We start from the raw sequence: 14,532 nt of genomic DNA, 5'->3' as shown, positions 1-14,532 counted from the left end.
GTCTTCTCTCTGTAAATCAACATTAGTCTAGACAGGTTTTTCTTGTTTCTTTCACTGTAGGATTCCTCATTCTGCCTCCCGGGTTTCCCTGGCAACTGCAATTGGAAAACCCTTTGAAAAGCAATTCCAAGTTCTGTAACAGAACTCCCGAAGCGAGGCCTCCCTGCGCCTCCGGGGTTTCGATTCTGGGGTGCGTGTCCCGCGCAGTAGCTCCCCTAAGCACTTCCTGCCAGCTCGGGGTGGGAACCGGGACTAAACAGTCGCCAGCCCTGCCTGCACAGTGATCCCAGAGGCGCCCGCGCCTCCGCTGTACGGCGGGGTCCATGCCAACATGGCCGCGCCCACAAGCAATCTCCGCAGGGCTCCGCCATCGAAGCCCTGGGACCCTCTGAAGCGGTGTCCGGGGTGGCCGCCATATCGGCCTCTGACTCCATCAAGGACCTGACAAAGCCAGAGGCGGTGGGCCGGAGGAGTGCGGACAAAGAATTTATAAAGGAGGCGTCCGAAGGAGATGGCTACACCAGACTCTGCGGACAGCGATGCGGTGAGGGCCGTAAGGGTTTTCGGGGTGGTTTGGCTATCGGTGATTGGAGGGTGACTGGAGTCTGAGTAGACAAGATTTGAGAATCTGTGGCGTCGGTGTTGAATAGTCTTTTGGGTAGGCCAGTGTTCTAAAGGATCAAGGTATTAGGGTATTATGGTCATATGGTGTATTAAATACCAGTGATATTAGGGGCATGTGGAGTTGGGCATTGCTGTGATTTTAGGAAATCTGAATTTTGATGGATCTGCGAGATACGTGATGCTTGGGGGCAGGGAGGCGTCTGTAACAGTCACAGTGACCGAGTCTGGGTCTGGAAAGCTAGCAAGATCAGAAATGAGGGCTTTGTGATGTATTACAGACCGGAAGCCCTACAAGGATTAGAATTTGAACTGTTCGGGAGCTGGTGTTTTAAGTAAACGGGGATTACAAGCTGCACAGTGAGAGGAGCAGTGTTGAGATTTGGAGAATTGGCTCATTTGGAATATGTGAGGATGAGAAGTTGAGGCCTTGGGGTCAGTGATGGTGGTATTTCTGGAAGTCTAATAAACAGTGTCATTAGGAGTCCCTGTTTTGTGTGACTGGCAGTGAGTGAGGTGCCTGGAGGCTAATGAGCGCATGAGACTTGGTGGAGTGCGATATTGAAGTGCCGATTTGGATGGCAGATTATCATCTAGGGAGAAAAGGTATCAGTAGTCCTAACTGTCCCGTTAGTGATGGGGTTCTTGGTAGGAATTATTAATAATTATTAAAAGTCCTTTATGATTCTGTGATTCTGAGGCCAAGAATTTATGAGCCTGCAAGGCTAAATGATAGAAGGTTCTGTATGGTCACGGGAGTTCAGTGGAGGTTAGTGACTGTTCTGAGAAGAATGGTGATTAGGAACTTCTATGTAGAGGAGGTTTAGAAAGGTTAGTGACTAAGGGATATTTGGGTGTCAATGGTTGGAAAATTGTAGAACAAAGTATAAGATGAACACCTATTTTATGCCAGAGAATGTTTTAAGTAGCAACATACAGAGCCAGTCTCTTTTTAAAAATAACTTATTTAATTTTATTGTATGTGCATTGCTGTGAGTGTGTCAGATCCCCTGGTACTGGGGTTACAGACAGTTGTGAACTGCCATGTGGATTCTGGGAATTGAACCCAAGTCCTCTGGAAGAGCAGCCAGTGCTCTTAACAACTTAGCCATCCATCCAGCCCCCTCGCTGTTGCCACCTCCTCCAAGTCTGTCTTTTAAATTTGAGAAACAGAAAAGAGACAGTAAAATGTAAATATACGTGTGAATAAGATAACTCCAGGCAAAGGTAACTGTTCGGAAGAAAGTAAAAGAGGGTAATGTGGTAGAGAGTAAAGATCAGAAGTGTTTGTCTCAAGTTAATCTTTAAAGAAATGGAAGTTATGAACACAATGACAGGCTGTGGTTAATGCAGAGATCGAAAGTATTCAAAGAAGAACGTTGATTGCTAAGGCCTACCATAGAAATTAACTTCTTGTTATAGTAAAATAATAATAATAATAATATAATGTGGCTGGAACACACACAGGGAAAGTAGAAAACTATGAAATCAGTGGTAGAAGGTTCTAGATCATGTAAGATCATATTGGCTACTTTGGATGTGGATTTTATTCTAATTTCAATGAGAAACCACTGGGCTTGAGCAAGGAAGCAATTTGATCTGATTGATACATCAAATACATTATCTACTCTATGGAAGATGAACTACAGGTCAAAAGTAGGTGCCAGAGGTCAGAAGTTTATTGCAATGGTCAAAGGCAAGAGATTATGATGACAATTTGGAGTTACACCAGAAAAATGAAATCACATTCCGAGTACATATGGATGTGAGCGAATAGGGCTTAATTATAGACGGTGAGGTTGAGATTAGACTTTGGGCTCCAGGAAATGGAGTCCAGGTATATGCATGTAGATGGTTCCAATATAACCCAGCCCCCAGTAAAAATCTCTTTGGACCTTTGCTGGGGTTTTCTTTTTTTTTTTTTTAATTTATTTATTTATTATATGTAAGTACACTGTAGCTGTCTTCAGACACCCCACAAGAGGGCATCAGATATCATTGCAGATGGTTGTTAGCCACCATGTGGTTGCTGGGATTTGAACTCGTGACCTCTGGAAGTGCAGTCAATGCTCTTAACCACTGAGCCATCTCACCAGCCCTTGCTGGGGCTTTCTAACCCATTTCGCATGTGTTGCCTAAACTTGTTTCTGGAGGGATTAGTGTGTTCTACATGACTCTACTGGGAAAGGATTCTCGGAAGCCTGGGTTTGCTTCCACCGTGACTTCATCCCTTCCTGATGAGCTGATTTGCTTTGAGTCATTAGCTGTAGTGAAACATGGCTGTGATTACAGCTGCAGCATGGAGTCTTGTCACTCTTCCTATCGACTCACTGAAGGTTACTGTAATAAGAGCTGGTGAGTCTGCATACAAACTTGAGACAGTGAACGTGGTTAAGAAATGGTGGAAGGAATCATTTCCATCCATCATTAGATCCTAAGGTATATAAGCCATGGAGGAAAAATTAAACACAGCCTCTACTTGAGATCACTGTAAGGTGCAGCATCCCTGGGAGATGGTGGATTTTATTTAAAATGAAAGAGAGGCTAGAGCTAGAGTCTGCTAGAGTAGTGTCTCTGTAATGGATGCTGTTGAAGAGTTCTCTTGGAGTCAGTGATTGGGGATTAGTCAGATTAGAGATTTGAGGACTTCTAGGGGTTAGAGATCAATGTGTCTTGTGGGCCTCTGTGATTGATGAACCTATGGCCTGGAAAGATCTGCTGATATTTGGTGTTGGGAGTTGTTAAAATTACTCACATGATTAAGGAGAATTGTACTGACCTGGGGATTGGGAGGGCCATGGCAGTGAGTGTTAGGGGTTATTAAGAGTCAGATTGGAAGTCTGTGAGGTAGAGATTAGTGATGGATCCAACTCACACATTGCTGGTCTGTGAGGGTGAGGGATTGCCTTTACATGTTGAGAGAGGGTGTTTAAATGTCTATTGTGGGCAACAGTGGAGAGTTGAGGTGAGAACAAATTCTGTTGTTCAAGTCACTCGGGAATGTGGAGAGTTAAGAAGTGCCAGACTGAGTAAGAGTGTGATAGGAATCAGTAACATTCACCGATGCATCTGTGGCTTTTACTCAGAAGGAATGGGCGCAGCCGGAACCTGGACAGAGAAAGGGTATGAAGCTAGAGAACTGCAGCAGCCCCGCCTCGATGGGTAAGGACAGCTCCCACCACCCACAGCATGACCCCTGCAACAGTCCCCACCACCCACAGCATGACCCCTGCAATCTCTTCTTCCTCAAGTCCTTAATGTGTCCTTGTTTTGTTTTATTTTGGTGGTGGTGGTGGTGGAGGTGGAGGTGGTGGTGGTGGTGGTGGTGGAGGCGGAGGCGGAGGCGTGGCGGTGGCGGTGGCGGTGGTTGCTCAGGGAGTTTTAATCCCTTTTAATGATGCTTGTGCCATTGCCACCAAAAGGGAAGGTTTCCTGGGTTGAGGTCTGTGGGCATCCTCATCGTGAAGCATTAGGACCCATTTATGTTCATTAACCTTGAAAGCCCTGAAGTACAAACACCAGGGCTTGATTTCTGAGATGTTGGCCCAACACTCAGTTTCTACCATTTCTTGTGAATAGGAAATCAAGATCCCGATCAAGGCATAGTCTCCAAGTTGGAAGGAGAAGAAGAGCCGTCATCGGGAAAGGTGAAGAAAACCAGCCCAAGTAGTCTGAACAAAATAGCAAGGCCCAAGAAAACAGGAGGCAGTGCAAGTAAGTTTTTAGTTTCTTGATGGTAAGTTTGGAATTCTTCAAAGAGTAATTTGTAATCTTTTATTAGGGCTGGGGATACAGCTCAGAATAGAGAATGATTTCTCACAAGGACCTAGATTTAATCCCCAGTATGGAAAAAAAAATTTTTTTTTCTTAAAAGTCCCAGGTCTTCTTCTCTTAACCAGGAACCAGTAGAAAAAACACCAGAATCTCTCAGGACAAAAAGAATTCAAAGTACAGGTGTTTTCTTACCTTGGAGATTCTAATATCTCCTTTTTCTGTAAACCTGTCATGTGAGAGGCTCATGACAAGTTCTTATTTTATGGAGAAAAAAAAAAGGGATGAATGGAACCACTTAGTTACTGCTGTAACTAATCACTGCTTAGATGTAGCTCACTTTCAAGTGGTCAGAGCAAGCTGCCTGGCTCAGAGGGTAGGCATGCATAATCTCTTTACAGGAGAAATGCTGCAATTCCACATGCCATGCTATTGGGGAGCCAGAGAGGCATGGTCTTCCATAAAGAGCAAGATACAATCAGTCACCACTCTGACTGGGATAGGGGAAAGCTGAGGTCCAGGGCTCAGCATCCTGAAGCAACCAGCTCCCTCACCTAGCCCCTTCCCTACCTGTATGCCCATTCCTGGGCTTTCAACTTTTTTCAACTCTCAATCTCACTCCTGTTTACCATATTTAAAAAAGAATCCTCAATTTTCTCCATCCCCTACCTGCACACCAGTTCCCTAATGTGTCATAGTTTCTCTTAATGAACTCAGACATTCTTAGATCAGTATTTTTTTCTGCATCTCTGGGAATAATGGATACCCCTGCTCCTAATAATTTTGTTTCCTTCCTTCAACTATGAAACTCCTCGTACCCCTGTTCTGTAAGACAGCATCATGTCCATCCACCCTTAATCCCTGGGGTGATTTGACTGAGATGTGCCCCCATAGTCTCAGGCATTTGAGACATCACTCAGTGGGTGATGCTGTTTGGGGAGGTTTAGGAGGTGTGGCCTTTTCCCTTCTTACAGTTCAAGATGTGAACTTTCAGCTTCCTGCTGTGTGACAGTCCCTTGCTGCCATGCATCCCTGCCATGACTGGAGAAAGAGACTTATCTCTCTGAAACCATAAACGTTGGTTGCCCTCTGTTGACTTGGTCATGGTGTTTTGTCACAGCAATAGGGAAGTAAGTAATACAATCTTTGGTCAAACTTCTTGTCCTCTAGTGCCCACGTTAACAGCTGTCATCCTTAAGTTCTTGTGGTGTCTTTACATGGGTGTTACTCACCAGCTCCCCTTACTTTGCTGATGGTCCCTTAAGGTCATATCTCCATGTGTTCTAGTCCTTTATTTCATCTCTTTCTAAAAGATCTCCCATTATGCAAATACAAGGTAATTTTTCTACACTGGCAGCATCTAGATGGGCATCTCCGATGTCTTTGTTGTACTTTCTTATTGGAGCTGCTTGTGGGGAGTTTCTTAAGAGTCAGCTGTGGAACATCTTGAATTTATAGTCAGAGGCTCCCATCATGCTCCCTGCTTTTGTCCTCTGATTTCAGCCCTGCATTCCATGATCCTCTTGTCAAGTTCCACTTGTTTGTTTTTCTTAGTTGTCACTGACACTGCATGAATGAATCAGGTTTATCTTGTCTCTAAGTCTAGTTCTTAGGAGGGTTTAATGAGTCCACTTTTCCCTAATTCTTCACGTATGTTACTGATAAGCGTTACCTATATTTGGAGGGCCCAGTGAGCCCATGCTTACCGTTCTGAAGTTACATTTGGTTTCTCTTCAAATTCAGGTTCTTGTCTGTCTTAGTCAGGGTTTCTATTCCTGCACAAAACATCATGACCAAGAAGCAAGTTGGGGAGTAAAGGGTTTATTCAGCTTACACTTCCACATTGCTGTTGATCATCAAAGGAAGTCAGGACTGGAACTCAGGCAGATCAGGAAGCAGAAGCTGATGCAGAGGCCATAGAGGGATGTTACTTACTGGTTTGCTTCCCCTGGCTGGCTCAGCTTGCTTTCTTATAGAACCCAAGACTACCAGCCCAGGGATGGCACCACCCACAAGGGGTCCTTCCACCTTGATCACTAATTGAGAAAATACCTTACAGCTGGATCTTATGGAGGCATTTTCTCAACTGAAGCTTTTTTTCTCTGTGATAATTCCAGCTTGTGTCAAGTTGGCACAAAGCCAGCCAGTACAGAGTTGCTATCTCAAATTAAGAAAATTATTTTCCTGGAAAGGGGTATACACAGACCTCTAACCTCAGCACTCAGGAAGCATATGCAGAGAGATCTCTGTGAGTTCGAGGCCAGCCTGGTCTACAGAGTGAGTTCCAGGACATCCAGGGCTACACAGGGAAACCCTGTCTCGAAAAACCAAAAAAAAATAAATAATAATAATAATAATAACAAGAAAAGAAAAGAGAAAATTATTTCAGCCTTAATCAATTATTATTCTATCACAGCCAAATCTGCCCTGGTGTGATCTTGTTACATACTCGGACTGTGTTTCACAATCCCTTCATAGTCTGGTTGTCTTTTCATGCTCTGTCTTTCGGGGAGTGGATATCAGCTGTGACAACTCCATCCATCCCTGTAAGAAGTTGGTATGGGGCTAGGGAGATGGCTCAGTTTGTAAAGTACTGGCCCACAAGCATAAACCCGAGTCAGCTCTTTAACCCCCATGTGAAAAGCTGTGTCTGCGGGTACACACCTGTAATCTAGCACCAAGGAGGTGGAGACCGGAGCCTGGGACTTGTTGGCCAGCATGTCTAGCCAACTGGTGAGCTCTGTGTTTGGTGAGAAACCTTGTTGCAAAAATAAGATGAAGAAAACAATTTAGGAATGGCTTGATGTCAAACTGGCTTCCACATGCATGTGCACATGAGTATGTGCACACATATACAAGTGAACATGTATACACAGGCAAAGATTGTTTTAATCTCACATGCCAAGAGAACAAGTATAAGTCTTGATCATTTTCTTTTAAGAAGGAAATTTGTCGCTGTCTTCCCCATCATCACTGGGTAACAGAAGACTGTGTTGCCATGCTACCTGGAGTGTCCTGTTTATCTCTTTATCCCAGGGTGCTGGGTCTCTTGAGTCCCTGGATGAAAGAGCAGCTAACAGTTCAGCTTTTCTGGACTCCCCCTTCCCCTACTATATCTAACTTCTACCTAACATATCTGTCTTTGTCTGTCTGTCTTGTCTGTCTGTCTGTCTCTCTCTCTCTCTCTTTCTGTATGTGTGTTTCCTGTCTGTTTCTCCCTGTGTCTGTTTCTGTCTCTGCATCTCTGTCTCTGTCTCTCTCTCTCTGTCTCCCTCTGTCTGCCCCCCCCCCGCCTCATTTTTTAAATACAAATCTCTATTATGTAGCCCTGACTGGTCTTGAACTCATTGAGATCTGCCTGCCTCTGGCTCATGAGTGCTGGGATTAAAGGTGTGTGCTGCCATAGCCCACCCCAAATCACAATCTCTTAAGTGCCCTCCATAAAAGTGAGAATTTCAGCCATCCATTCAGATACCCTTATTTTCTCCATATAAAATTATTTTATCATGGAGGTGTCTATTCACTCTTACATATGTTTCTCTTTTTAAATCTTTAAAATTTTTACCTTAGATGATTTCCCCATTCTATTTCTATGAAGAGAGCTAGTAGGGAGTAAGTCTTAGGGAAGAGGAATGATGTTTTAAGATGTTTCTAAATGTGTAATTGTGCAATGTGTAGGGAAAAGAAAATAAGCAAGTGCTTAGAGCCATGAACAATCTTGAAATTGGCCATCAACTGTTGGAATAGTGACAGGATCAGAGGCATGTACTCCACAGGTCATTGGAAAAATGAGTGGATGCTCACTGTAAACTCAGATGGTGTAAAGCATTTCCCAGGCTAATTGCTAGGAATGTCATGACTTTGTAAAAAGCATCAGGGAACGTAGAGGAACTATGGAGTCGTTGGTTGTTTAGTAAGAATGTCCTTGTTACACTGCTGATGGAAGAGAAGGGAGTAGCAGCCTCCCCTGCTTAGTGCCACAGTCATCTGCTGGTTCCTCACTTCTCCTTGGTAGATGTATTCTCTGTTTTCGTTTATTTTAGCCAGCCTTAGTAAAAATAGAGGGGTTTATTGGAGAGGCATGAGTACACCTCTTATAGCTCAAGGGCAGAGACTTTAGCCAAACTCCACCAGGAATAAGAACTGGCAACTTAGAGGTCACAGGAAATTGAAATTATACACATTGTGTTCTTGAGAACAAATAGTCCTACATTTCTGCTTCCTGTGTGTGGGTGCTTTATTCTTTGTATTAAAAAGTCTTTTACTACACAGGGTAAGTGTGGCTCTTGTAGTACTTACATCATGTCATCTTAAATTTAATCACAGTGGGAGAGAGTAATGTCTTGCTATGTAGCCCAGGCTGACCTCAAACTTATGAAAAAGTCTCTTGTCTCAGCCTCCTGAGTCCTGGGATTAACAGGCGTGTGCCACCATACCTGGCATAATCACAAAGTTGTTTTTTAATTTAATGCATTGCTTGTTCAGTATTCCTTGTGTCTATTTTACCTTCTATCCAAGGTTACAAGATCCTGTCTCTAAGCAGCCAACTCTTTTCCCAATGACTACTTCAGTTGTCTTTCCCCTGGTTTTATTATAACTTTCTTTCCATCAGGTCCAAGAGGGTAGGGACATGCATTCTTGATGCTTATCTTATATTGGGATGTTAGGGTTGAGTAAGTACACAGCCCCACACAAGGCTTATCTTATATTGGGATGTTAGGGTTGAGTAAGTACACAGCCCCACACAAGGAGGGCATCTCTTTAGGAAACTTATGGAGAACTTGAGTGGGAGTGCAGACACTCACAAGAATGTTTCATTAATTCTATTTTAGAAGTCCAACAAGATGATGAGCAGAGGGAGGAAAAGCAGAAATCCCAAAGCAAACTCACTAAGGAAGCAACATTCAGGAAGAAAAGTTCAAACAGTAAGAAAAGCAGTGAGTGTGCTTTGTTGGAGAGAAAAGGTATCCGTTCAAAACATGTTCCTTCTGAAAAAAGATTGCATAAATCCAGTTCACATGGGAAGAACTTGAATCAGAATTTAGATTTACCCGATCAGATTAAAAATTCTACAAAAAAGAAACATGATACAGCTAATGAACACAGGAAATCACTCAGCCACTCTGCATCTGATGTGAACAAAGATGAAATTTCAACTAGAAAGAAATGTGACAAGTCATCCAACAATAAGTTGTCTGGTAAAGGTGACAAAAACCAAACTGGCAAGAACTGTGAGAAAGTATGCCGTCACAGTGCGACCCATACCAAGGAAGACAAAATTCAGACCGGGGAGAAACGGAAATCACCCCGCCGTAGTCCTTCTAAACCCGACAAAGCCCCAGGCTCTGGGAAACCTTATGAATGTAATCGATGTGGGAAGGTCCTCAGCCATAAACAGGGACTCCTTGACCATCAAAGAACTCACACCGGGGAGAAACCATATGAGTGTAACGAGTGTGGGATAGCTTTCAGCCAAAAGTCCCACCTTGTTGTACATCAGAGAACTCACACCGGGGAGAAACCATACGAGTGTGAGCAGTGTGGCAAAGCACATGGTCATAAACACGCCCTCACTGACCACCTAAGAATCCACACTGGAGAAAAGCCCTACAAATGTAATGAATGTGGCAAAACCTTTAGACACAGCTCAAACCTTATGCAACACATAAGATCCCACACGGGCGAGAAGCCGTATGAGTGTAAGGAGTGTGGCAAATCCTTTAGATACAACTCATCTCTTACTGAACATGTGAGAACACACACAGGCGAAATACCATATGAATGTAATGAATGTGGCAAAGCTTTTAAGTATGGCTCATCCCTGACTAAACACATGCGAATTCATACAGGAGAGAAACCATTCGAATGTAATGAATGTGGGAAAACTTTTAGCAAAAAGTCACACCTAGTTATACATCAAAGAACTCATACAAAGGAGAAACCTTATAAGTGTGACGAGTGTGGGAAAGCCTTTGGACATAGCTCATCTCTTACCTACCATATGAGAACTCATACAGGTGATTGCCCCTTTGAATGTAATCAGTGTGGTAAGGCCTTTAAGCAAATCGAAGGCCTTACCCAACACCAGAGAGTTCATACAGGGGAGAAGCCCTATGAGTGTGTTGAATGTGGGAAAGCCTTTAGTCAGAAGGCACACCTCATTGTACATCAGAGAACTCATACAGGGGAGAAACCCTTTGAATGTTATGAGTGTGGGAAAGCCTTCAACGCAAAAGCACAACTTGTTATTCATCAGAGATCCCACACTGGAGAGAAACCCTATGAATGTATTGAATGTGGTAAAGCCTTCAAACAAAATGCTTCTCTTACCAAGCATATGAAAATTCACTCAGAAGAGAAATCTCAGGAGGAAAATTAATGCAGGAAATCTGACAACTGACTGGCTCAGTATTGTTTAACCTTAAAGATATTCTCAATTTGATGATATTAGAAAATCTTTTTTAAGAAATCATTCCTTGTGATACATGAGAGAATTTGAATATGGATCTTTACATAAGATGGTAATAAAATTTAAACTTGATCCTAAACCTTTAAAGAAAACACTGTATTTTTACACTTGTTATAAATTGTCTCCATATTTAGATTAAAATATGGATCTTTTAACATAGTCAATAAGGAGATGAGATAATCAGAATGCTTGTTAAGCAAGTACAGAGATCTGATCCATCCCTAGGATCTGTGTAAAACACCAGATGTGGTAGTGTGTTTTTGCAATCTCACAATTGGGAAAACTGAGACAGGAGAGTCCCTGAGACCACCTGGCCAGCCAGACTTGCTTAATTTGCAAGCCATAGGTCACTGAAAAAAAAACCAAACCAAACAACAACAACAATAAAAACTGTTTTAAAAACAAGGTACAGGACTCCTGAGAAACAGTACCCAAGGTTGACACATGTACACACACATACACACACACACACACATTTGTGAAAATGTTAATGAATTAGAACAATGAAGAGTAAACTATGACTATATGAACTTTTTAGATGTGTGCTTAAGCACCACAATTAGTTATTTAATTTTCATTTTGCTTATTGCATACTTACTGCCTTGTGTAAAATACAGGTGAGGGCATCCTCTGGTATTGTCTAGCTTTCTTTGTTAATGTCTCTTAGCTTCCAAATTAGTAGAAAACTTTGGGGAGTTGTTTTGTTTTTAGTTTTGTTTTGTTTTGTTTGAGACAGCATCTCACCATGTACTACTCATGGCTAGCCTGTAACTTGTTATGTAGACCAGGCTGGCCTTGAACTTGTTATGTAGACCAGGCTGGCCTTGAACTCACAGAGATGTGCCTGTCTCTCCCTCTGAAGTGCTAGAATTAAAGAATTCAATAGAAAACTTTAAGAGGTTTTGCCTAGATATTGTTAATAAGAGGTTAATAAAAAAGTGGAAAACAGCTGAAAATATGTTGGTAGTGAATGATACTTGTTATATTGTTAAGTACAGAAAATATATTGTTGAACAGTATATATAATATGTTCTCATTGTAGACAGAGTGTGAATGTGTGTCTCTGCCTTTTTATGCCTCTGTGTACATATATATGTATTTATACACAAAAATTTGTATATGAATAGACTTGTTTTTTTTTTTAACCTAGATGAAAATTACTAGTGGCTACCACTGAACACAGGAGTGCAGCATTGACGTCTGACATTTTTATCATGTATATGTGTCTTATTCAAATATGTATTATAGTAAAATACTTTTATACGCACTAGTCAACATAGTTTAAAAATACAACTGAGTCTATTCCACAGTGTTATTTGACAAAGTGACATAAGATTTCTATGGTCACTATGAATGAATTTGAAGTATATGGCATTAAACCTTGATAGTGAATTCACAAAGAGTTTCCTATAGAACACAGATTTTGTTAACATGACTCATAACTGTAACTACTTTATTTCTCTTGTTTGCTATTAAAAGCTAAAAATGAATTCCGATTGCAGATGAGTGAAAGTGGTATTTTATTTCATATTCAGAATGCTAACTCACAAATGTCTTAGCCAAGGATTTCAGCTGTATTGCGACAACTGCCTCCATACCTGTTGCCCAGTAGCAGATATTGTTGCTGGATCACTCACTCAGCTTCTCACAGTCTGCCTCAGAATGCTTGTCAAGGAAGCATTCCAGAAGGCACTGTACATCAGTTTAATTTTTTTTTCAAGAGACCTGTCTGCCATTGCAAACTGTGTTAGCTAGGTTCTATTGCTGATAAGACACCATGGCTAAAAGCAACTAGGGGGAAGAAAGGGGTTTATTTCATCTTGTAGCTTAGAGTTCATCATCCAGGGAAGTCAGGGCAGGAACTGAAGGCAGGAACCTAGAGGTAAGAGGCCACAGGGGAGTACTGCTCACTGGCTTGCTTCTCATTGCATGCTCAGCCTGCTCTATTGGGCGTTAGGATTATCAGCCCAGGGTGGCATCTCCAGCGGTGAGCAGGACAGCGCTCTCAAATCAACCATCAAACAGGAAAGTGCACCACAGGCTTTCCCTCGGGCTCTTCTAGTGGCAGCGTTTTCTCAATTGAGATCTCACACACATAATCCTAGCACTTAGGAAGCCGAATCAAAATCATGACTTTGAAGCAAGTTTAAACAAATAAAAAAAACCAAACAGGCCTTTGGGCTGGAGAGATGACTCAGTCATTAAAGGCTAATCTCACAACCAAAAATTTAAGCGTTCAGTTCCCAGCATGCACAGCTGTCTCTCCAGTCAAAATGAAACAAAAGAACACAAAACAAAAAATAGGTTCTTCTTACTCCCTTCCCTGCAAAGACAATATTTGTAACCTTTCCTATTCTCACAGCATATTCATTAAATCCCTTCTCAGAACATCCATGGCTCAGTGGTTAGATCTTGTCTAGTCCTATTCCATTCCCCTCAGTATTTTATCTATAAGGCAGTCTAGCATAGGCCTAAAACAAATAAGCTATTAAATACTCTCTGCAAATACTTCATTCTGGTTCTTCCCAACTTCCTCATTTCAGAGAACAATAAAGCATAAATATGGAGAAAGCAAAGTATGTGTGTACACATGTACATGCCTGTCTCAGAAGATTACCTTATGAATATTATGCCTTCATATCCAAATAACTGCTCTTGGGTGAAGAAAGTACAATATGAGTCCGTTGGCATTGGTAATTTCTCTCCAAGTGGAAGTCTGTCACTATAAACAGAGCTGGAAAAAAACCCTTTAGAAGGATATCCTGAACGGTAGACATTAGTACTTCAAGTCATTTTGTATAGTAAAAACTAAATTCTTTGTTAAATGAAAAAAAAAATGTCTAAGAGAACGAGATGTCAGTGCTGAGGGTGGCTCAGGAGACAATGAAGTAAGAATAAGGGCTGGCAACGACATAAAAGCCAGGCCAGGCTGGCACAGGCTGCCCCAAATCCAGCTCAAGCTTCGGAGAACTGCAGATTTCTCCCCACTATAGCTAATTGTCAAAATTATAAGTGATTGCAGCTATGCCTGAAAAGGGGCTCTGATCAGTGACAAGGTGGCTCAGCAGGTGAAGTGCTCCCATGTAGGGGAAGGAGGGAATCGACTCCCTGGAGCGGTCCTGACCTCCATAGACATGTTTTGCCATATGCACCCCTCACATACCACGCACATATACATATTACATTATATGGAACAGGCTTAGGATGATCCTAGCAACAATCTGGTGTGCAAACAATTCCAAGATGTAAAAGAGAAAAAAGACTACACAGCTGATAAGGGATTCGTAATAAAGACACTGTTTTCTGGCTGTGAAGATGGGGAGCATATTGGTACTGAGCTAAGACTATTGACAGAAAGGAAGGCAACCTGGGAGACACAAGCAGTTTTACTTTTCTCCATGATGAGTTTAAAGCAACTTAAGTTGCAATAGAAGAGTCTACTGGAGAAGGAATTTAGAGAGAAGCAATGTGATAAGATACAAATGAGATCCATGGGTTGGAAATTAATGATGTGGGAAATATTATATAAAATACATATTACAGTGCCTGGATTCTTTTTTTTTCTATTTTAAGAAATTTATTTTAAGGTCATAAAGACAGATCGTGCGAAGATGAAGCTATTTACATTAAATGGGGGATTAGTTAGATTGAGATACATGCTTATAATGCAC

The 14,532-nt window shown here is 42.0% G+C and overlaps 1 protein-coding gene across 2 annotated transcripts; it reads left to right on the top strand.

The window, feature by feature from the left end:
* Positions 1–436: 436 nt before the first annotated feature.
* Positions 437–10,895, top strand: Zfp37 (ZFP37 zinc finger protein). 2 transcript variants are annotated; one of them, XM_028779989.1, is made up of 4 exons: positions 437–544; positions 3,708–3,783; positions 4,201–4,335; positions 9,225–10,895. In XM_028779989.1, exons 1-4 carry the CDS (start codon positions 512–514, stop codon positions 10,769–10,771), a joined length of 1,791 nt encoding a protein of 596 aa, XP_028635822.1. In that variant the 5' UTR covers positions 437–511; the 3' UTR covers positions 10,772–10,895. The 2 variants fall into 2 exon arrangements, with proteins under 2 accessions (XP_028635822.1, XP_028635823.1); XM_028779990.1 differs by having other exon boundaries at positions 441–544; positions 3,711–3,783.
* Positions 10,896–14,532: the final 3,637 nt, after the last annotated feature.

This window comes from Grammomys surdaster, unplaced genomic scaffold (assembly GCF_004785775.1).
Source record: "Grammomys surdaster isolate TR1022 unplaced genomic scaffold, NIH_TR_1.0 363, whole genome shotgun sequence".
Classification (NCBI taxonomy): Eukaryota; Metazoa; Chordata; class Mammalia; order Rodentia; family Muridae; genus Grammomys; species Grammomys surdaster.
This window is presented reverse-complemented; position numbering and strand designations above follow the sequence as displayed.